The sequence below is a fragment of the Myotis lucifugus genome, unplaced genomic scaffold (genome assembly GCF_000147115.1).
Source record: "Myotis lucifugus unplaced genomic scaffold, Myoluc2.0 scaffold_87, whole genome shotgun sequence".
Classification (NCBI taxonomy): Eukaryota; Metazoa; Chordata; class Mammalia; order Chiroptera; family Vespertilionidae; genus Myotis; species Myotis lucifugus.
The window spans coordinates 2,121,415-2,145,511 of record NW_005871135.1 but is presented as its reverse complement, the minus strand read 5'-3'; the positions used below and the strand labels follow the sequence as shown (position 1 = coordinate 2,145,511).

The 24,097-nt window shown below is 48.2% G+C and overlaps 1 protein-coding gene across 1 annotated transcript in view; it reads left to right on the top strand.

The window, feature by feature from the left end:
• BRINP1 (BMP/retinoic acid inducible neural specific 1) overlaps positions 1–22,816 on the top strand; it is a 146,879-nt gene extending 124,063 nt beyond the window's left edge. The window contains exons 7-8 of the mRNA XM_006091086.3: positions 477–699; positions 21,512–22,816. Of these exons, the coding sequence (XP_006091148.1) occupies positions 477–699; positions 21,512–22,652 (1,364 nt within the window). The 3' untranslated portion in view covers positions 22,653–22,816. The remainder of the gene's footprint in view (positions 1–476; positions 700–21,511) is intronic.
• Positions 22,817–24,097: the final 1,281 nt, after the last annotated feature.

Sequence of the window (24,097 nt, the reverse complement as noted above, 5' to 3'; positions counted from 1 at the left end):
CCTATCGACCATTTGCTACTTCTCTGTATTTCAGAGTGAGAGCAGGTACAGGGGTTTGGCCATGTAGCAGGGAACAGTATCTGGCTAGGATTAACATTGCTTCCGCCATACTTATGTTTACAGCTCCCATCCTACTGGACGCATGTGGTTTTCTATGTAGAATTAGACAAAAATTGGGTGTAATCGGTTCTGAGTAAATATAAACACGGGATATGCGGGTTTTGCTATCCAGTTGGCACTCAGAGGACACAAGTTTGTCGTCAGCAGGAGGCAGGGTCACTCCCGGAGCAGCAAAGCCAAAGAGCCTTCGTGTTGACACGTGGCCTCTGCACCCCTCCCTGGGAGCGGAGCAGGCGAGCGCCCTGTTCCCTGGGCCTCCAGCCAGGCAGTGTTCCTTGCAGGCCGCCTCCTTGGTGAGCGACCTCAGCTGGGGCTTGCAGGCTCAGCCTTCTCTCCTGGCCTTTGTCTCCCGCCAGATGAGTTTAAATCGTTTATGAAGCGTCTGCCCAGCAACCACTTCCTGACCATCGGGAGCATCCATCAGCACTGGGGCAACGACTGGGACCTGCAGAACCGCTACAAGCTCCTGCAGAGCTCCATGGAGGCCCAGCGGCAGAAGATCCAGCGCACCGCCCGCAAGCTCTTTGGCCTCAGCGTCCGCTGCCGCCACAATCCCAACCACCATCTGCCTAGAGAGAGGTGAGTGCTGCCTCCGCCTACCGCCTCCGCAGGCCCGGGCCTGGTGTGAGCTTGCGTTTGCTTGCTTCAGGGGCAAATGCAATGCAGGCGATGCCTTTGGAGGTGGCAAGCGAGGCCTTGTGGGGTCCAGATTATCCCTGGCTTCTCCGCTACGGTTCCGGCTGCCCTGAAACAATGGGTGTCTCACTGTGGCCTGAATATGCCCTGAACTTCCAACCTCTGTGTTCTGTCTGGTCCGTATTAGCTTGCTAGGGCTGCTGTGGCAAAGTACCGCAGACGGAGTGGTCTAACAACATTGATTTCTCACAGGTGTGGGGGCTAGGAGTGTGGGCTGGGGATGTGGGCAGGGTTGCTTTCTCCAGAGCCCTCTCTTCTGCTTGTCCATGGCCATCTTTCCCTCTGTGTCTGTGTCCTAATCGCTTCTTTTTTTTAAGGACACCAGTCCTATTGGGTCAGGGCTTACCTCAGTGGCCTCATTTTAATTTAATTCCATCTTTAAAGACCCTGTCTCTAAATAGAGTTGTATTCTGAGGTGCTTGGGGTGAGGACTGGAGCATGTGTATTGTGGGGGATGTCATTCGGCATAAACACCATCTGGCTTTTGATAAGATCTTTGGGTGAAGCACTGTGCACGTCAGGACCGACCAGGCCAGATCCAAATCGTGTGGGAAAGGGTAACAGTTGCCAGGCTGAGAATAGAACTGGCTTCAGTTTTGCTGGTTGTCACCTTAGAGAACGAAGTGGAGGGTCCAGAGGCCCTCAGGCACCAGAAAGACGTTTGCTAAAAGTGAGAAGAATGTGCAGGCACAGGGCACGCAGGGTGTGGCAGGTGTAGGGAAGGCCTGGGGCAGCTCCAGGGCAGTAGCTAGACAGGCATTAGGAGGGAGGGAGGAGGGGCAGGACTGGGTGATAGAAAGAGCCCTGGAAATCACCCGGGGGTTGAGATGAGAGCAAGTCCACCACTCACAGCTCCGTGACCTGGAGCAAGTCCTTCACTTCCCTGAGCACAGACGCCCACACCTGAGAATACTTTGCTCTTCCTGTGCAAGCCGTCAGGGGTAGACAGCCAGAGATGTCCTCCTGCTCTAGGGCCTTCCAAGAACACCTCGAAGTGTTGCCTTCTCTGCTCCTGAGATGAGAAAGTGCGTGGTAATCATACCTAGCATCCCTCCTCCACTCGCCCGACTCCCACCTGGGCAGGTCAGTCCATTACATCCAATAGCATCTCCCCTCCACTCACAGGAGAGGAGGGACTCCCACCTGGGCAGGTCAGTCCATTACATCCAATAGCATCTCCCCTCCACTCACAGGAGAGGAGGGACTCCCACCTGCGTAGGTCAGTCCATTACATCCAATAGCATCCCCCCTCCACTCACCCAGAGAGGAGGGACTTCCACCTGCGCAGGTCACTTAGCTGCACTCACTTAAGGGCTGTTGAGTGCTAGTCCTGGGAGGTGAGAGGCACAGGAACGCAGCCTGTGCTGGTCCCTCGAGGCTGACCTGCTCGCTGCTGTGGGCTGCTTCCTGACATCCGAGTTGAAGGCCTTAATGAGTGCTTCTCACACCAGCAGGTAGGACAGCTCCCTGCCACGGAGCACTGGCAGACAGGGGTGCTAACCCTGGGGACTTAGGGCCACCTGCGCCGAGGGAGTGGAATTTGGAAGCGAACTGATTGCTGGGCTGCACTGTGTGCCGGGCTCCGTGGGAGACGAGGCCACCAAGCGGAGGCTGCCACTACCACGTGTGTCCCAGGGATTTGAACTGGGGTCCCAGGGGGTGGCGTTGTGGAGGCTGGGTCAGTTCCTGACTCCATCATCTCTCAGCCCGGAGGCTTCGTGTGCCTCCCGCACCTCATTTGCAGTGTGGCATAATGGCGCTTGCCTTCAGGTTCAGTGTGAGGATTAAGGTTTTAAAATGTAGAAAGCCTAGTACAGTGCCTGACTCAGTTAAAAGAAAATGGAAGAGCTGCTAAGAGGGTGGGGGTTGGAGAGAGAGGGAAAGAAAGAGCGAGAGAGTTGTTACTCCGTATTCTAAATGCCAGGCACTGTTCTACGCATCTTATCTGAATTAACTAATTTTCTCCTCACTGCAACCCTGAACTAGGTAGTCTTACTATCTTAGTATTCTTATTTTATAGATAAGGGAACTGAGGCACAGAGAGTTAAATAGTGTGCCTAAGATCCACAAATAGTAATTATTATTCCTTGAAGGAGGTGTTTTACCTGTAAACTTAAGTGAGAAGTCAAATACAGATAATTAAAACTCTGTTTCAAGGTGTGCTGGGACCTGTGAATTGGGCTGGAAGACAGAGCAGGTGTTCTGCTTATCCGTTGATACTAAGCAGTTCTTTCTCCCTAAGACTTAATGGCTCAAACAACGCTTTATCATCTTGCATGGTCCTGTAGGTGGACTGGACACAAGTCAGGGGTAGGGGTGTGTGTGGGGGGGGGTCCTGTCAAGTTGGTTGGTGCTGGAGTCATCTGGGGGCTTGACTGAACTTGACATCCAAGATGGCTCACTCCCAGAGCGGGCAGTTGATCTGGCTGTTACCTGGGAGCTCAGGTGGGACTGCCAGTGAGTACCTACACCTGCTCTCTATGTAGCCTGGAGTTCTTACAGCATGGCAGCATCCTGAGACTAAAAGGAAGCTGTACGACTCCTTACCACTTAGCTTTGGAAGTCAGAGAGCATCACTTCTGCCATGTTCTGTTGGCCAAAAGCCAAGCCCAGGATCCAGGGTGTGAATACTGGGAGGTGTGGGTCACCGGGGGCAGAGGGAGTCTTCTTTGGAGTTATGTACTGCAGGATAAATTGAGTGTAACTGGAGCTAGAGATGCCTATCCTATAGGTAGGACAAATAAGATTAATGATGGTAATGATAACAAACACAAAGCAATAACAATTGCTATTGAGTAGCTAGTGTAACAGGCAACAGATCTGGCAAATTGTAAAGATTCGGGAGCCAGACATCCTGGGTTCAAATCCCAGCATTGCCACCTGCTTATATTGGAGCCTTGGTGAATTTACTAGCATCTTTGCGCCTCAATTTTCTCATCTGTAAAATGGGACTAATAATAGTGCCATCCTCATAAGGGTGTTTTGGAGGTTAAATGCTGTAACCCACATGAAGTGCTTACAAGATTGTCTGGCAGGTGGAAAACAATACATGTCAGCTACTTTTCTTATTGCTATTTTTTTAATCAGGCATTGATATTTTGCATATGGATTGTTTAGCCCACCTTAATGCGCATTAATTCTGAGTGATGACGATGATGGCATAATTTTTTATCCAGTCCTCACACTATCTCGGTGAAGTTCATGCTATTGGATTTGTTTCATAGATGAGGGAACCGATGAGTCAGAGATGGAATTAACTTGTCCCCGGTCACAGGGCAGGGGAATGGCAGGATTGGAATTGTCTCGCTGACTCCATTGGTGGGCGTGGTGGGCCAGAGCCCTGTGCAGGCTTTACGCGGTGTGCAGCAGCAAGCAGAGAGAGGCAGCTGTGCTTGGTTGGGTTCCCTGGTTTGAGTGTATGTTGATGCCAAAGGCAGGGTTAGTTCATCAAGGTCATGGGAGGGGGAGCAGGATTAGAGTTTTATAGTCTCCCGTGTGGTGTGCTGAGATTCCATTGCTAAGCCCTGAACCCGTTCTGAAGTCCATGCAGACACATCAGGCACATGCCCCATAGTTAGAGAGAAGAGGCCGGGGTCAGTGCAGGTCAACGCAGCAAGCGTCTCCTTTGAGCTTACTCTGGGTTGGGCTCTGCAAGCACTAAGATAAGTCAGACTCATCTACCCCAGGGCTCAGTGCTTATTGGGATGTGGGCAGCAAGGCTCTAGACCAGACCTGCCAATGGGGTGTCCAACACCCAACCAAATGTTTATTGGTTGCCCATGATGCACAAGGATTTGGGGGGACCCTAGGGGCACTGTGACAGATTTAGCCTTTGCAGGAGCTGGCCCTAGTGTCAGACCGTGGCACCGTGGTTGGACAGGTCAAGGGGAGGCAGGACCCACAAGGGAGGTTTCTGAGGATGGTTTGCTACCAGGAGATCCTTACATTGTACAGTTAAAATGTGGGAAAGATTGGGAAGTAGACTTTGACTTTTATTGACACTGAGACTTCCCGAACCTTGGTTTTCTCATCTGTAAAATGCGCATAATAATTGTTCTCTGCTGCCTTGGAGGGTCTGTGTCTGTCTCACCTGGGATGGTGTGCTGGGAAGTAAGTACTTTGTAAACTCTGAGTGCTCTGGGAAGAGGGGCTATGCAAGCGGGGTGAACTGGAAACCAAATTCGTCAGGAAGAGACTGAGGCTGACTTTAGGTCCAAGGCAACATTGAATAGCGGACACTTCTACAGCATTGACCATGGACCAGGCGCTGCTCTGTGTGCTTTCACCTCATTAATCAGGTAGCTCTCGCACACCCCATCTTATGAATGGGAAGTTAAGGAACAGAGATGTTCAGTGACTTCTTGAAAGTTGTACAGCAAGTAAGAGGCAGCTTCCTTTCCTGTCACTTCTGCGCTGTTCTACCGTCGGAGGCAAGATGATCCAGGTGATGGGTGACCTGCCCAGAATAAGCACTGTCTTATGGTGGAAATCACCTCTCATTGCAAAGGAGGAAGGAGGGAGGGAAGGAGAGAGAGAGAGAGAGAGAGAGAGAGAGAGAGAGAGAGAGAGAGAGAGAGAAGGAAGTTAGGGAGAGAAGAAAAAAGCCCCAGTCAGCATGGGCGATGCTGAATTAGCTGACTTCTGTGCATTCCTTAAATATCTACTGACCACCTGGTCTCCCAGTCCTGCCAAGAGGCATTTACAGACACTAGCAACAGGGCCTTTGTCCTCCAAACCTCAGTCTCTAGGCTCAGGGCATGCTGGAGAGGACACTGGTGTAACCAGGGGTCTGAGTTCAGGTCCCGGCTCTGCCCTGCATGGGCCAGACTCAATCCTCGGGGGCCTGGGGCAGGTGCTCCGGGAACTCTGGCCGAAATAGCTGCACCCTGTGCCCTGCAGGGGTGGGGTGCAGCTTGAGTAGGGAACAATGGCCCCTCACCTCTAGTGCCACCTTTCATCCATTTTCTTTATGGAATTGTGAATTAAAACTCATTTGGGAAATTAAGGTGACACTTTATCATTTTCTCTACAATTTGGAAACAACTGGGCTCATTTTCTCCGAGGTCCTTCCCAGCTCCAGGAGAAATGTCACAGAGAATGAGAGAGCAACAGCTCAACTCCAAAATATTGGTACAAGGTCAGTAATTGGATCTGTGAGCAGTATCGCTCTCAGATGATGCTAATTAGTCCATTTTAATGAGAAGCGGAGAGTAAAAACTAAGATCTTTCTTCCTCCAAAACACAATGGCCTTTTAACTAAGTCTCCAGATCTAATCACTTTCCAATCTATGTTCCAGGGGGCAGTCAGAATTATGATTTAAGAATCAAATTTTATCTCGCCACCTGCTTAAAACCTTTGAGTGACTGATCACCTCTCTTAGGAGAAAGAGCAAAAACTTAAGATGACCTACAGGGCTGCCGGGACCCGGCCCTGCCTACCTCTTACGCCTGCTTTCACGCCTTTTATTGGCTATCTCAGCTGCAACCCAAATAATCTTTCTGTTTTTTAAAAATTAAATGTATTGGGGTGACATTGGTTAATAAGATGGAATAAGTTTCAAGTACATGGATTTGTAATGCATCACCAGTATATCTCCTTTCAGTTCCCCAGGTGTTCACGTCTCCCTCCCCTTCCCCAGGCTTCACACAGGCTGTTCCCTCCACCTGGAACCAGCCTTCCAGGTTCCTTCCTGCAGTAGCTTCCATGTGTCCTTCAGATCTCAGTGCATAAGGCTGTGATCCTTGTACTGAAAGGCTGTGTTGGGACCGGTGTGGTATGCTTTCCTAGCACTCTGACTCCCCAAGTGAAGCCCACATCTCAGTTTACCATCCCTTTTCTATCTACTTAATAATGCCTGTGCCTCCTGTGAGACCATCTGCTCTGGGCGTGTACCTGTACCCATGTTCTCCACTGACCATCACCATCACTCCTAGCACCTTCATTGGCTCTCAGGAGCTGTTCAAAATCTTTGTTCGATGGATGGACACATCATTCATTTTCTGCTTGGAATGGGGTCCCAAAGACATGTTGACATAATCTTTTAAAATAATGTCCCATTGCCATGTAAAGAATCTATAGATTTCCCACCTGTATAGTATGTTTCTCTCATCTTCCTCATTCACAAAGGAAGAAACTAAGGCTAATGGGATTAAGGGACTAGCTCAGGGTCACTTGGGGGATTTGTGAATTGACCATGACTAAAGGTCTGTGATGGTCCAGACAGCAGGGTAGAATGGATACTGTGAGAGGAGATGGTCTTGTTGACCTGGATACAAATCCTGAAAGTAATTCTTGCTAACTCTGTTACTTTGGGAAATATACCTTCCTGGGGGAAAAAAAAGAAAGAAAGAGGGCAAAAATAGATACCTCTCAGAGTCTATTAAAATCAATGAATGAAGAAAGAGTCCTAGCACCAAGTAGGTGCTTGATGTGAGAGAGTGATTTGATGTTTCCTCCCTCCATCCCTCACCTGGTTTTTGTGGAGGCAAAGCAGATGCACGGGACCTCAACGTGAGGGCAGGCGGAATCATTATTGGCATTTTCCAATGACCCTCGGTCTTTGGTTTATTTTTACTTCCTATATTCACATGGCCTTGACCCCGCAGTCCAGGCCCTCGCCAGCCACGATGTAATTATGCATTGTTGAGATGAAAACCTCTTGGGGGCATCCTCGTCATCTCCAGTCCTGGGGCCATAGCTTCTGAACCCATGTCAGCTTCTAACACGTTTCCTGTTCCATACAGTGTTTAATTGGTGTCTGTGGCAAGTTTCTGCCTACCAAGATAGTCATTATCTCTATTACGATGACCCTCAATATCCATGCTGATTTTGATTCTTCTCTCTGAACCCTATACTTACTTGCCTTGGGATTTTATCTCCATAGACACATGCAGGGGGCCAGACAGAGGTGACTTCTTATATTTTATTGAACTAAAGTCAGGTATGGTTTATTAGACTGACAAAGCTATGCCACTTATTAGATGCATGACCTCCCGAAGTCTCTCAGCCTATCGGAGCCTTCTGTTTCCTCATCTGTATGATCGGGATAATAAGAGTCGCTGCCCCGTGGAGTTTCATGCCCCAGTCAATTGTATGATGTATGTGAAGACTCTTCATAACCTGTAAAGAAATGAATAGATACAATGCTAACATAATCAAGAACACAGCAGTAGTAGACCCTAGGTGTTTGATGAAGACGCTTTCATCCAGGAAATGGATGTTTCCATTAGAGAAGATCAAGCAGGAGCCCCACAAAATGTAGTAACACAGCAGAGAGGCTGTGGAACTTCAGGTACTTAGAGTTCAGATGCTGAAGTCTGACAGGCCAAGGTGTGTGACTGCCGTCAATGGCATGGCAACCTTGGCACTGTATTAAGGTGTCTGGGCTTCAGTTTCCTAACGGGAATGGTGCAGATAAAAAGAATACTTAGCTTTTGAAAATCAATAAAAAACATATAGGCCACTTGTAGCGTATAGTAAGAATTCAAAGCGCACGGCTCCTTATCAGACAAATGGGAGACCAATAATTTGTTGGTTAATTGAAAAAAGTATGTTAAAGTGGGGGATCCTAAAATGTATATATGCTGCACATACATGAATACATTTTACTTTAACTTAAAACACATAAATGCATATTCCTCAGCCAATCTTTTCAAATAGGGTTAAAACCTTTTTGGAGGGTGTGCATATATTTTATTTTACATTATGGATGTATGTATCTTTGCATACATCTGACCAATAACTGTAGGATATTTCCAACTTTGGTTTATTCAACATGGGTCAGTAGTTTAAAGACTCTTAAGAAATGATCTACATGTTTGTATAATTTTATAAATCCTTCCAGTCTTTCTCGGATCCTCCCCCTTTATTAAATGGATGGGAGTTTTTCTCAGCAACTGGACATTGTATAATATTTTCATAGAATTCAAATTCCACAGAAAAAGCTCATATTTCATCGATTTATTTGCTTTTAATTCCATGATAAAATGATAGGAAGTAGAACTGGCATAAACAGGTTTGGGAACACTCAAAACTGACTCTCGGGTTGTAGGACCGCAACCATCCAGCCATGAGTATTGACTGTCCCATGATGGTCACACACCACATGTACCTCATGGAAGGGAGTGTGGCAGGTCACTTACATGGTGGTCAGTTATGAGTTTGTCCTGAGACAGAAGCTCCTATTCCTAGTAATTTGCCACTATTACTGGAGCAACTTGCTCAAGGTCATATAGTGAGAAAAAAAAGATGTGATAGTTAACATGGATTGACCTTTTATTATGTACCAGACAGTTTTCAGTGCTTGCATATATTTACTCATTTAATCCTTACAATGTCCCTATAACCCAGATTCCATTATGCTTTCCATTTTGTAAGCATACAAAGGTAGGAAGAGAGGACTACATTCCTGCCGGGAAGACCGGGCTCCTCCGTACACAGCCTTGGAAAAGAGTGACTTAGCCCAGATTAAGAGGCAGTGACCCAGATGATCCGGTGTGGTACCTCCGGTGGTGACTTCCCTTCCTGCCGCTAGAGATGCTCATCCTCAGCTGGTCTTAAGCAGATAGATGCTGATGGCTTTGTATCCCAGCAGGTGCCGCTCCTGCGGAGAGGTGGTGTGACTGCTAACCAGCAGCAGCCAACGGAGCAGCAGGAAAGCCCTGGTTTTCTGCTGTAATTAGAGAATAGATTTACACCATTTGGCTTAGGGAAATAAACTATTACTAAGACAATACCTCGTGCACAGGTTATTTTAAAGTTGGCCAAGGGTTCTCATGCCAGTGAGCTTATCTGATTCTTATAATTCCCCGTGAGGGAGCTAGAGCAAGGGTTAGTCTCCCCATTTACAGGTGAGAAGACTAAGGCCCACAGAAATTAATGACCGGCCCACTGCTGCTATCCGACATTGGCACAGCCCTTTGTTCTTGTCAAAGAATAGTCACGGGCATATTTATACGGAATCTTCATTCATTCATCCATTCAACAAATATTTAGTGATCAGCTGAGTTCCAGGCATTATGCAAGGGGTGGGGGTAGAGGGATGAAGAAGACAAAGGGTATCTCTGTTTGCAGAGAGGTTGAAATCTAGTAAATAAAATTGGCACTGAATGGGTCCTGCATCCATGCCTTGCCTTAGGAAGCTGAGACTCAGGAGGGTTAAACCTAAAATTACAAAATCATGAAATGCCATGGCTGTCAGGGAACCTAAAATATCATCTAACCTATTTCTGTCATTTCATTAAAGAGTAAAATGAAACAGTGGGAAAGTGTTTGGCCAGAGTAACTATATGAGTTTTGTATTGCTGTGTAACAAACCACCAGACCTCTAGAGACTTAAAGAAACACACCCATTCATTTTCTCACCGTTTCCACGGGTCAGGAGTCTGGGCAGGTGTAGCTGGACCTTCTGCCTGCGTCTCACAGGCAGGAACGAAGACGTTGAGGTTCCGGGGAAGAACCCATTTCCACGCTCATTCAGGATGTTGTCTGAAGTCAGTTCTTTGTGGTTGTAGGACTGAGGTCACCTTTTCCTTGCTGGTTGTGGGATAAGGTTCACCTTTAGCTCCTAGGGGCCATTCTCAGGTCCCTGGCCAGGTACCCCTCCATCTTCAAAGGAACAAAGATGCAGCAAGTCCTTCTCAGGCTTGATCTCTCAGAGTTCTCCTTCTGCAACAGCTAGAGAAAACCCTGTTTTTAACTGGACACCTCTGATACTTTAGATCCCCTTAGCTAATCACCCCAGGATGTAGGTCAGCTGTGCCATATTAGAAGGGATTTCGTAGTCACAGAGCCTGAGGAGCAGAGCCTGGAATCTTGGGGAAGGAGGGCCCATGTTAGAATTCTGCCTAGTACAGTCACTTACTAGTAGCCTTGTAGGAACAGAATGGGGAAGAGAGATCCTGAGTTTTCTCTGGGGCTCATTGTATGTAGTAGTTTGAATATCTATTTCTGTATAACAAATCGACCCAAACTTAGAGATTTCAAACAACAGTCATTATATTATGCTCATGATCGATGGGCCAGGAGTTTGTGCCAGGATTGGCCGGGCAGTTCTTCTACACATGGAGTTGATGGAAGGCGCTCATTGTATTCAGCTGGCAGAGGGGCTGGGCTGGAGGTTCCGAGAAAGCGGCACTCACCTGTCTGCTGCCTTCGCAGAGACGGCAGAAGGCTGGGCTCGGCTGGGCGGACCCCTCTCTCCAGGGTCTTCCCAAGTGATCACTCCAGCAAGGTGGTCAGATTGCTTATAAGTGGTCTCAGCACTCCAAGAGGGAGTTTTCCAGGAGGGGAAGGGGGGTGGAAGCTGCTAGTCTCTTGAGATCTGCATCATAAACTGTGTGAATCGTGTCTGCCTTCTTGTGTTGTTCTAAGCAGTGGTAGAATCTGCCCAGACTCAAGGGTCAGGAATATAGACCTATGCCTGAGGGAGGAATGTGGAAAGATCCGCGTCCACCTGCCACACAGAGTGGGTTTTCCTTTCATATATTTTCCCATTACCATACACTTTAGGACAGAGGGGCCTGCATTCTTCAGAGACCTGCGAGGAAGCATTTTGTAATAGAAAATTGGCCTGTAGACCAAGATTGTGGTTTAGTGGATTTATCTTGTTTATGCCCCTTGCCACATGCCTCAACCTAAGGGCACACTTTGTTGTTTTATTCTATTGGAAGCTGGTTAACGGGAGAGAATGTTCCACAGTGTTATTTTATCATTTGGTGGGTACCTGTAGAGTGTGGATACCGGAAGTGGGAAGGAAGACGATTCTGCCAGTTCCTAAGGATTCCAATTAAGGAATGATTCCAAGTGTGCATTCTGGAAGCCACGTGCAAACTACAGGCAATAATCCTTGGACCCACTGTGAGAGGACTTTCGCTAACGCTCATTGATCACCTGGCCTCCCTGAGCACCTGTTCTGACCGGTGCCACAGTGACACTGTGTCTCCTGGAATTAGTTTAGAGCCCGGGTCCAGCAGTCCTTGGACAGTGTGAATATTTCCTTTTCTCCAATGCACCGTCACCAGGTAAAACGCTGCCGTCCCTTTCGGAGAGGCTGGGGGGGGGAGAATGAAGAGTGTACATGGGTGGCCTTCGCCAAGGGCTTCCAGGTACCACTTGTGTGACCACAAGCAAGTCATGGCACCTCTCTAGGCTTTTCCCCATGGACCAGGCTTGTCTAAGCATCATTTAGCTCCAGTGTTCTGGAAATTGCCATCCTAAACCCACAGTTTCTCCAGGAGTAAATTGCTACTTTGATAGTCCCTGATGTACTGATTTTTGGGGGGTGGGATGGGGTGAGGTGGGGAGGATAGGAGAGAGGGTGGCCATTTGGTGACAAAGACCTATTTTAAGTGAGTATTAAATTGTCCTATTGAGGAAGAGGTAAAAGCCCACAAGAAGCCCCAGGCTAGCTGGGGGCAGCTGTCAGTCATAGGAGCTTTCAAGTGTCCTCCTAACCATGGGGCAACAACGCTTTACCTAAGAATGGCTTTGGCATTGCTTTTCTATTTATTGGGGTAAACAGATTGCAGCCAGTGAGGCTGAACCCGGCGGCCACCCAAGGGTGTATGACCCGGACCAGGGCAGGGTTTGTGCGATGCAACACCAGGCCTGTCTCTCATTCTGCACATGTAGCAAGGAGGGCGGTTGGCTCATCTGCTGACACAGGGCAAGAAAATCAGCATCTTTAGATGATTTTTTGTTGTTTTTAGGTTGTTGTTGTTGTTGTTGTGGGGTGTGTGTGTGGTTGTGTGCGCGCACGTTTTCTTCCCTTGGGCCTGGAAGTGGCTTCCTGTTCAGAATAGAATCTGGAGGCTCAGAGCACCCAGTCAGCAATAGAACTGGGTCCTAGCTCTGGTCAGTTACTCAGTGGTTAGAGTGTTGGCCTGCAGACTGAAAGGTCATGGGTTCCATTCCTGGTCAAGGGCATGTACTTCAGCTGCAGGCTTGATCCCCAGCCCCGGTTCAGGCATGTACAGCCAATGGCTGTGTCTTTCTCTCTGTCTCTCCCCCTCCCTTTCACTATCTCTCTAAAAATCAGTGAAAAAAATATTCTCGGTTGAGGATTAACAAAAGAACAAAAAAAAAAGAGAGAAATAGAGCTGGGTCCTTATTGCTTCTGTGGATAGCTCCTTCCTATCCTCCTCCAGAGCCACCTCCCAGCCCGCCCACCTCGAACCTCAACAGGGCCCCAGCAAACCCTCACACGGGTGAGTTAGTCTTAGTGATGCCACAGGAAGCCACCGGTGACCTTTAGTAAGTCACTCTGCTCTCTGAGCCTTGTTTTTCATATCGTTCAAATGAGATCCAGATTACCCTCTCCACCCATCCCATGACACACAAAAGTAGTGAAGGTCAAAATTATGGAACCACTGGGAGGAGGTCAACTGGGGACAAAGGAGACATATGTAAAACTTTAGACAATACAAAAAGAAGGAAAAAATAAATTATGGAACCACACTTTAAGCTTTAGGAAGTTTAAAGGTGACATAAAAATATAGAGTTTAACAGTGAAAAATGTAAGGTATCACATTTTAGTAGTAGTATTCCACTTACCTTAAAGGATGATTTGGGGGGTAAATGTTTTATGGGAGTATTACTGATAGAACATGAAAACATCCTAAGCGTACAGCAACATAAATGTGCACAAAAGGAATTCACACGTGTGGCCCGGCAGAAACCCTGCTCAGGTTTGCCTCTTTCTATACAGAATGGACTTGTGTGTCCGGTTGCTTTCACCTTTTCATTCTTCTGTGAAATCCCTCCATGTAGTTTTGTGTAGTTTGGGCTCATTTATAGTCAAGAATATTTTTTTCTTTTTGGAAGTCTGTTGTACTGCTGATGGTCACTCTCATAGCCTCCAGTTTGGGGTTATGATGAGTAGCGCTGTCGTCTTACAGGTGTCTTTGGGTGACCCCCTATATACATTTTGTTGGGTACATGCTAGGAGCGGAATTGCTGGGATGGAAGAGTATTTGTAGGTTCAATGTTGTAGATTCCTTAGTAGATACTTCGTTTTCCTCGAAATTTGCTGAACTAATTTTCCCTCCCGCTGGTAGCATCCTTGCCAAGACTCGGTATTTCCCATCTTTTCTATTTTTATTTGGGTTTAGCCATCCTGCTGCAATCGTGTCACATTGCAGTTTTAATTGGCATGGTCCTGGTGACTAAGGAAGTGGAGTTTCGTGTGCTTATTGGCCTCTCAAATATCCTCATTGAGGAAGTGCCTATTCATATCATTCACCTATTTTCCCTCTTGGTTATCTTTTTCTTACTAATTTGTAGGCATGTGTTTTTTTCTAGGACAAATTACACTTATTAAATAATTCAGTGAGAACCTTCTCAAGATAACTATAGATTGTGATATTTGCATCTGCTGTGGTTTAAAGAAACTCAGAAAGGGGTGGCAAACCCCAGGCAGCATAACATGCCTTTGACTAGCCCCAGCGGCCAATCAGTGCAGGAGTTACCTATTAGAAATAGTCTTTGATTGGCTAGAGGCATTGAAAATACATTCTGGAAGGGTTGTCTTTTCACTCTTTGAATGGTATCTTTGATCGATATGTTTTAATCTTAATATATCCCTATCCCTATTATTTTTTTTCCTGTATAGTGTGCCATGTCAAGAAACCTTTGCCTCCTCCAATATCATAATGATGCTCCCCTATGTTTTCTTCTAAACCCTGTCTTGTTGATGTTGGTACTGTTTTTATTCTTTACTTTTCACATTTCGATCTGTAATCCATCTGCTAATGATTTGGGGGTACATAAGAGATGAGGTGTCAAGAAGAGGTTTTGTTCTTGTCGCTGTTTTAATAGCAATATTCAACTGACCCAGTAACATTTATTGAACTATTTCCCTGGATTTTTAAAGCAACAATTACCTGTTTCAAAGGAACCGTTTTCTATGTGAGCTCAAGAGAAACACAGTAGTTTGTTTTCATGGGGGACACTGTGTAGGAAGCTTTAACACATTATCTTATCGGAGCCTCAAAACAACCCTGTAAGTACCGTATTGTTATTCTGTTCTGTGGTTGAGAAAACTGAAGCTTAGGAAGGAAAGGCAATTAGCTCGAGGTTAAGTAATGAGCAGAGCTATGATTCAAGACCCAATTTTTCTGACTCCAAAGCCCACGTCGCTAGCTCTTTCTTCAAGCATCACGGAGGTAGCATTCATTATACACTGTGGAGGGTGAGGAACCAGTGAGACTAGGATATTAATCTGTAATCAGCTGGCCTTTCTAGTCAGGGAGAGGAATATTTTTACCTGGAACACTGATAAAACAAAGCATTCTTTACCCGCAGTAACAATAATGGTTAATGGCCAGTCAGAACCTCCTTTCACCGCAAACCTCCCAGCAGCTCTGCCCATTCAGTTCTAAAGACGAAAGTGTAAGGTAGGCATTGCCTTCCCCACGAGACAGATGAGAAAACTGAGGATCAAAGAGGTGAAGTGACTTATCCAAGGCCAAATCGTAGACGGGCTGAGTCCAGCATGTCCTTAACTGACTCCCACACCTACGGTCACCCTTCTTCCTGCCCAGATCATTGACCTTGAAGAACATTCTTGTGGTTCGGGGTTAGCCCCTTCTCACTGTCTAGCTTTTTGTTCTGAGTCCCTGGTTCTCCTGCCTGAGCACCGCCCAGGAAGAAGGAGCCAGTCTTGCCCCTCCGCCTGGAGCAACCTGCTACTTTTAGCCTTGCTGCCAGCCCTTCCTTCCCTTTCTCCAGCACACCCATGCCCCACAGCAAAATGCTGCATTTAAATATGTAGCTGATGCTGCCTGTCACCTTCTTGCAGACACAGAACTGTATAATTGCAAAAATTGTTTCATAATCCTCCCCAATTAAGCTCCTGACAACCTAATTGGAAAGAGTCCCCTATTGGATTTTTACTTGCTCTTCTCCCCATTCCTCCCTCTACCCTTCGCCTCTGTCCCCTGCAGACACGACCCTGTTGCCTCCGCAAAACCAAACTAGAAAGCATCTTTGTCTGGGCAGGGGACCGCAGAAGTCTTCTTTTGGCCTCTCCTTATTGCTTGAGCCGTTCACAGAGGCTCTGACATCCTGTGAAGAACTGAGAAGAAGGAGGGAAAGCAGGTTATTAAGGCAATGATAGAAACTCAAGAGGGGAATGATTAAAAAGCTACATATTTATCTGGGAAAAATGAACACAGATTGGGTCCGATGGCCAGTTATAATGCATACAGCACATCCATAAACCCGGGCTGCTTTCGGTTGAGCCCCAAGCATTCTGGCACCATTGATGTATGCATCTCTTATTAGCACCATTTGTTCAACACACACGTGCTTGTGCATGTACACGCATGCACATGCACACACACTCGCACAACCAAAAAACAGTACATCACCAGAAACCTAAAAACAACTGTTTGTCTTCCCAGTGTAGCCAAAGGTCTACAGAGTATATATACTTTTTGTGAGTCTCACGGAATCACTCAGACACCCATTACGATGTCAGAGACACGCCAAGGATGAAGCACAGGGCATAAATAACACAGTAAATCAGAACTCCATTTTTTTTTTCATTTCCTCTCCACTTTTAAATAAACACTTCTGGTAGGCCAATGGGAATTATGGACTATAGGTTTCTATTTTAGCCTAGGTCTGTCTCTTCCCTCCCCACACCCCATCCTTGGCACCCGATTTGTATGATCTTCCCTAAAATGCCACTGGCCCAGGCTGCATTCCTGTCTTAGGCAAAACCTCCAATTAAAATCAGCAGGGAGTTTGCTTGAATTAGGAGTCCCAGCCGAGGTTCCCACCCAGGTGGCTCTGAGAGGGAGGTGTGTGCCTTTGAAAGCACTGATGGGAAGCCCTGGGTGGCACAGCCTCCGTCCTCCAATGACGAGCAACTCCACGCTGTGTCACTGGGAGACCTGTCATGTCGCCAGAAAATCCTGGCTGAGGCAACGACAGGGCCTGCAGGCGAGCAGCGGTGTCTCCATGGCCCGGAGCCTAGCTTCTCCTCCTCCGTTCTGGGGTTTAGAGGGTAGGAAAGGGACAGCAGGCAAAGTGAGGGAGCACTGCGTTTGGATACAGAAATCCTGAGCTCTGCTGTGCCACATCCGTGCTGTGTGACCGTGGCAAGTCACAGCCCCTCTCTGGCCTTCAAAGCCATATGAGTAAAGTAGAAATCACCGGGGAGTCCTACCTCATGGGCCTGATGGGAGGAGAGAGGGGCAGCGGAAGAAACGTGGGTCCACCCAGGTCTCAGTGCTCAGTCTGAGCAGGAGGGAGATGGCCGGACAGTTCCAGGGTAGCGTCTCGGTCTTCCGCTTCTGTGGTCCAGGCCGCTTCAGAGGGTACACACCAGTGGGCTTTAGAAATAAAAGCACCTTTTCCTGCCCTCCCTTCTTCCTTCCTCCCTCCCCTCAGGCCCCATCAGAATGAATTGAAACCCCATCCAACAGAAAGATGCTGATGTAGATGTATTGGAGTTCAGCTTTGGCTGCGAATGCAAGATGCTTTGGATCCCCAGGGACAGAGAAAAGCATTTTAAAACTTGGTCCTCGCTGCCTCCAACTGACTGCCTTGCAGTGGGGCTGTGTCAGGCCCTGGTGAGCCCCTCCCTCCAGCCTGCCTATTAAGCCGTCCTCTGTTGCCAGGGTTGAGGCAGGCTGTCACCAACTAGCCGGGGAAGTGGTATTTATAGATCTTAGTCCCTCCTACCCCTGGTCCCCAGCCTCTCCCTATGCACTAGTCCTGAGCTCCAATTATCTGTGAATGGCGGAGAAGGATCCTGGCAGGTCCAGAGGAAGCCAGGCATGTGATAATAGGCCCTTTCCATGCTCAAACTTTCCATTAGTTCCATGTATCTCTCTCTCTGTGGCCTGCTCACTTCTCGCTTGCCTCTTGTCATAATTTTACACTGTGGTACGTTGTAGAAAGTTCGCCCGTGCTGGAGTTAGGGACCCCGGAGTCACTTCGTGACTTGAGACAAGTTATCTCACTTCTCCAGGCCTCGTTGTCTTCATGCAGCTGGTTGGCTATTCTGCTCCAGCACAATGCCTGGTACACAGTGAGTGCTCCGTAGTTGTCAGCCACCGATTGCCTTGGCCCACTTAGGGTGCTGCCTTCTGTTGAGCATGGCAGGGTTTCTGCCCATCAGTAATGACTACCGAGAGCCCTGGCTGCAGATGGAGAAGGGATAGGAGGGTGATCTGATTCAGGTGGCGTCCTCATTGTTGGAAGTTGCTTGTTAAGAACAAACACACAAACTGGAATGAGCTTGTATCTCTGGTTTTGTTCTTCTCAAGGTTATTGAAAAGCAAAGGAAAGGTCACTGACCTTGGGAATCAGAACTCAATAGTAACACTGCCTCCCATCTGGCCCCCTCCCTCAAGGACCACTCGCCCTCACATAGCCCATTGAGTGCCCATATTCCGTGAGTTATAACAGTGGCTGCATTTCTTTGTTTCTGTCCTCCCCACTCTAATTTCCTCCCATCACCTTTCCCCTCTCCAGGTTGCCTCCTGCATTGCCCTGTCTGCTCATCCAGCTCCTTCATTTCCCCCATCAGCTCCAACACCGCATCCTTTTCTCCTCCCTGATCACCCTTCCCCGCGCTCCACCTCTCTCCCTACTCTTCCCCCTCCCTGCACGCTGCCTCTTTCTAAGTCCTCTCGCTGTATCATTAATGCCTTCATTGATGCAGCCCACAACCTCCTGATTATTCTGAGGTCAGGAGATGCAGGTGCCAGGCCGCTCGCTCACGCGCCTCAGAGGGCCTCTGTCCGCAGTCCCTCCCGCCAGACTGGGCTGGAATCCTAATGCGCCACTAGCCCCTTTGCCTGTTGCAGCATGACCAGGAACTTTCATCTTTTCAGTCCCCCCCGCTGAGGATTCCGAGAGTTCAGCCACAATCAAGCATTGATTCAAGGAGTGGGGGCTGCGGCCCTGACAAAGGACCCCAATGATGAGACACGAGAAAGGGGGCGCTCTGCGGGGTTATAGAGTGCCTTGCAGATGGGAACAGAGGAGCTCTAAATGGGGTACTGTCCTGTCACTTGGAGAGGGAGTGACAGGGGCAAGTGTGGGCCATGTGAAAGAGGCATTTTGAAATTAGGCTCTCCTCAGATGGAACCGTGCAATCGGAGACGTGTGTCGGGTCCCCGCAGCTCACAAAACTATCGGATGACTCATAGCCAATATTCAGTCAATGTTCTGGTCTGGGAGGTGGGAGCCGCAGAGCTCATTAGCATTCCAGCTGCGTGGCCTGAAGTCCGGGCCTGCTGCTGTTCTCCAGGCTGGGATGGGCTTGGTCTCACGCAGCGGAGACTGGGGCTGAGCTGTGTGGGTGGATGGTATTGAAAACTAATACTGCAGTCCAGAGGGGAGAAGGGAAGGTAGGTATTCTTAATGAAAAACAACAAAAATATTAATTTTGTTCATTCACTCAGCAAACACTAATACGGAGCCAGTCTCTGGGCTAGATGTTGAGGGAAGGAGGTCCCCCCCTCCCCGCCCTGCAAGCCTTAGAGCCTGGAGGGGAAACTGACAAGAAAACCCATGTTCTGAATGTGATGGGGGTTTTATTGCCAGGGGCTGGATGGTTCTATGGATTTAAAAGGCAGAGCAGTTTCAAGGAGCTCGCTAATTATGCCTCCATTCCTCTCAGCTGATAAGCAACTCATTTCAAAGCACAGCATCCTGGGAAGCTGGTTCAACAGTATCGATTTTCAAATGTCCCGTATGAAAAACTGGTTTTCCTCAAACTCCAGAGAGATAGTGAAATCCCCGAGTGCCTCAATACCTTCAAAGGAACAGCTTATTCCCTGGCATAAGAGTATTATTATTATTACCTCTTTAATAATTGTTCTATGCCGGGCTCCCGCCTTTAAATATATTATCTCACTCAGTCCTCTCACCCACCACAGAAGATGGGCTTTATCATTCTCATTGGATATGGACACTGAGGCTTACAGACATGAAGTGACTGGTTCCTGGTTACAGAACTGAGCTCGGAACTCGCTTCTACTTGGGCCAACACGCACACTTTTTAACCTTAGGCTCTAATGCCAAAACGGCGTTTCCTGAGCGTGGCCATGGTGGCTTAACCATAGAAATGATCGGGTAGATCGGCGGTTCTCAACCTGTGGGTCGTGACCCCTTTGGGGGTCGAACGACCCTTTCACAGGGGTCTCCTAAGACCATCAGAAAACACATGTATAATTACATATTGTTTTTGTGATTAATCACTATGCTTTAATTATGTTCAATTTGTAACAATGAAATTGGGGGTCACCACAACATGAGGAACTGGTTAAAGGGTTGCGGTATTAGGAAGGTTGAGAACCACTGGAGTAGATGATGGTTGACCCTCCCACAGGCAGTACAATGCAAAAGGGCTTCTGTTTCCAGCTTCCTAAAGTGGGGATCATGCACCACCTTTGTCATCATCACCATCACCACAGTCCATTGCAGCCTTATGAAGGGCTTTCTTCACTCTTGCTTGACATTTAATGGAAAAAGAAAAAGCCAAAGCTCTGAGCCAAGAGACTTCTCTATTCGCTCACTTAGTCCGTCCTTTCATCTCTGAGCTTCTATTGCCATGCGTATAAAATGGAGCAGGGCAGTCCCTTTGCAGGAATCATAAGAGCTAACTTTTATCGAGCCCTCAATACCTATCAGGTTTGGGGCAAAGCTTTCACATAAAAATTCATGTAATCCTCCCTGCAGCCCAGTGTGGGCGGCATGATTAGGAAGGAGAGGGAGATGCCCAGCACCACTCCAGCTAGTTCCAGGGTGTTGTGAGCCTCAAGTGAGAAAATGGGAGTGAATGTGCCCCGTGCAGGGTAAGAAGCACAAGGCGTGTGTAAGGAATCATTCGTAGCTTGAAAGACAGCCAGGAGGTGACTTGCACAGGAATGAGGAGAGAAGTGAGGCGCTAAGCTGCCTTGCGTATTTTTACCTATTCTGTTGCTTTCTATCTGGTGGAGTATCTGTCTTTTCTGGAACGTTTCCGTGGCTGGAATTTGGCAACAGGTTGGCTATCGTTTACACAGCATTGAGGGGCAGTGGGTAGGGAGACCTAGACATACAGGCTGTGATGGAAATTCCACTGAGTTGAGAGGAGTTCTGGGAAAATGGGGGTAACGAAATCTTTCTTACCTGTTGGAGAAGCCACTGTCAGGATCATATCAGGTCATCAGTATGGTAGCACTTCGCCATCTGTAGAGTGATATAAAATATAACTTGTTTTTGTTGAGGCTGAATGTTATATAACCACCTGGGAGAATCTGTGAGGGTTGAAACATCTGATGCAGGTTAAAGCTGCTTTCTATTGCTGATTTTTCCCTTTTTTCAATCTGTTGTCATCCAGCAGGGGTGTTTGAATTTATACATTTTAATTTTCTGAATCAAATTTATGTGGGGCAAATGTATAATGGAATCAAAGAGTTAGAAAGGGCCCAAAGAATTGTACTCCAACCCCTTCACTTTACGGATTGGACAATGAACATACAGGGGAAAGTCCAGCGTCCTATAGCTGGCCTGTGGGTTACAAGGACTGACAATGCCCTCCTCCTAACTTCCATTCAGAGCCCTTCCTATTCGAACTGTTCTGCCCTTCCTATTCTAACTGTTCTCCCCAGCCCTTTCATTCTTAGGGCATCTCCATGTACATCACTGCCTGCCCATGGTGGCTAACATTCTCCATTCTCCCTCTGTCCCCAGGACGATTCAGCAGTGGCTGGCCAGGGTGCAGTCGCTTCTCTACTGCAATGAGAACGGGTTTTGGGGAACCTTCCTGGAGAGCCAGAGAAGCTGCGTGTGCCACGGGAGCACCACGCTGTGCCAGCGCCCCATCCCCTGCATCATCGGCGGCAACAACAGCTGCGCCATGTGCAGCCTGGCCAACATCTCGCTCTGCGGCTCCTGCAACAAGGGCTACAAGCTGTACCGCGGCCGCTGCGAGCCCCAGAACGTGGACTCGGAGCGCAGCGAGCAGTTCATCAGCTTCGAGACCGACCTGGACTTCCAGGACCTGGAGCTGAAGTACCTGCTGCAGAAGATGGACTCGCGCCTCTACGTGCACACCACCTTCGTCAGCAACGAGATCCGCCTCGACACCTTCTTCGACCCGCGGTGGCGCAAGCGCATGTCCCTCACGCTCAAGAGCAACAAGAACCGCATGGACTTCATCCACATGGTGATCGGCATGTCCATGCGCATCTGCCAGATGCGCAACAGCAGCCTGGACCCCATGTTCTTCGTCTATGTCAACCCCTTCAGCGGCAGCCACTCGGAGGGCTGGAACATGCCCTTCGGCGAGTTCGGCTACCCGCGCTGGGAGAAGGTCCGCCTCCAGAACAGCCAGTGCTACAACTGGACCCTCTTGCTGGGCAATCGGTGGAAGACGTTTTTCGAGACGGTCCACATCTACCTGCGCAGTCGGACTCGGCTCGCCACCGTCCTGCGGAACGAGACCGGCCAGGGCCCCGTGGACCTGTCCGACCCCAACAAGAGGCAGTTCTACATCAAGATCTCGGACGTGCAGGTGTTCGGCTACAGCCTGCGGTTCAACGCCGACCTCCTCCGCAGCGCCGTGCAGCAGGTCAACCAGTCCTACACGCAGGGCGGCCAGTTCTACTCCTCGTCGTCCGTGATGCTCCTCTTGTTGGATATTCGGGACCGAATCAACCGCCTGGCCCCGCCGGTGGCCCCCGGGAAGCCCCAGCTGGACTTGTTCTCCTGTATGCTGAAGCACCGCCTGAAGCTGACCAACAGCGAGATCATCAGGGTGAACCACGCCTTGGACCTCTACAACACGGAGATCCTCAAACAGTCCGACCAGATGACGGCCAAGCTCTGCTAACCGGCCACTCCCGGGCCACGGGACGTTCCCTTTTGTTGTACAAACAGTAACAGGACGAAAATCAAGCGAAGTACATAAAAAAAAAATTTGTAAAATGTAATTACTATTCGAAGAGACAGGAAACATCTTCATTCGTTGGACACTGAACACGTTCTAGCGACTGTCTGAAACCGTGGGGCATGTTTGTTACTTCTATACTCTGTCAGGAAGAAGGGGTTCAGCCCTCGGAGGAGCGTGGAGGGAGCTGGAGTTGCTTTTTAGGCCTCAGGTCCTGGGTGAAGGGGGAGGCGGGGAGAGCCTATGCAATGGATTGTAAAGGTCTCTGCTGTGCAGGTGCTAAGGTGACACGCGAAAGAGAAAGCGAGCTATATGTAATGTACAACCGACACTGCCATTTTTCCTTGTGGGAGGAAATGGACATAGATAAAGAAGATATTTCTTCGGTTATGATTTCTTCCCTCTCTATGCTTATTTCTTTGTGGTTCTTTTGACTCATTTTCACACCAGGGTGGCGGATGCAGTAACAGGGCTATCTTGCCTACCTCACGTCTTTCATGGTGAATACACTGAAGCTGGACAACAGATGGGATTGGGGAGAGCGGTATTCCCATAATCACACAGGGCTAAAACAATAACTACCTTAGATGTCAGCAGTCGAGGGCCTCGATTTCTCTGGGAATAGACTCAGAGAGAAAGGCATGCCCCTGGCTACATGCAGTCACTGCCTGCATGAGGCCTGAGTTCCTGGGCAGGCCCTCCTAAATCATGCTGCCATGTTCCTGTGTTCTCCAGGCTAAATGCCAAGGGACAGAGTATATTTCAGTCTCAGGTTGTTTTCATAGGGTTTTTTTTTTCTTTTAGTCATGAAACCCCTTTCACCTACTTTCTCCAAAAACAGAAATTATGTCAGATTTCCTAGAAATACCACACATATTAAAATTTAATTTGAATAAAAATCAATAACCTAAATAAAAAATAAACTAGGGTAGGCTTAAATAGTGCATTGGTCTGCCAAGCTTACTTCCCCAAGGAAGTCTCTAAAAAATTGTTTTTTTGATTAACTCAATACACACACATCCATAATATAACACTGCCATTTCTTTGGCATCTGTGAAAGCTGAGAAGCCTCACGTAGGGCTTGGGGATCGAATTGGGTGGAGAGGCTCAAGAAGGAAAGTGATTGCAAAGCTCACCTCTAGAGGATTTGGGCGGGTGCCACTCCGGTGCCAGAAACGCTGTGTGGATCCTTTTGCTGAGGAACTTGCTGGACGTGCCTCTGAGCATCTGGATCTTCGCTTCTGTATTGGCAGAGAAACAGGATGGCACACTTTCGAGCTGGAAAAGAGAGCAGGACACCTGTGGTCTGAACATCTGCCCAGTGCAAATACCCCTTTACCATCTTAGGGAGATGCCTGCTGTTGGCTGACTGGGCCATTTCAGGGACA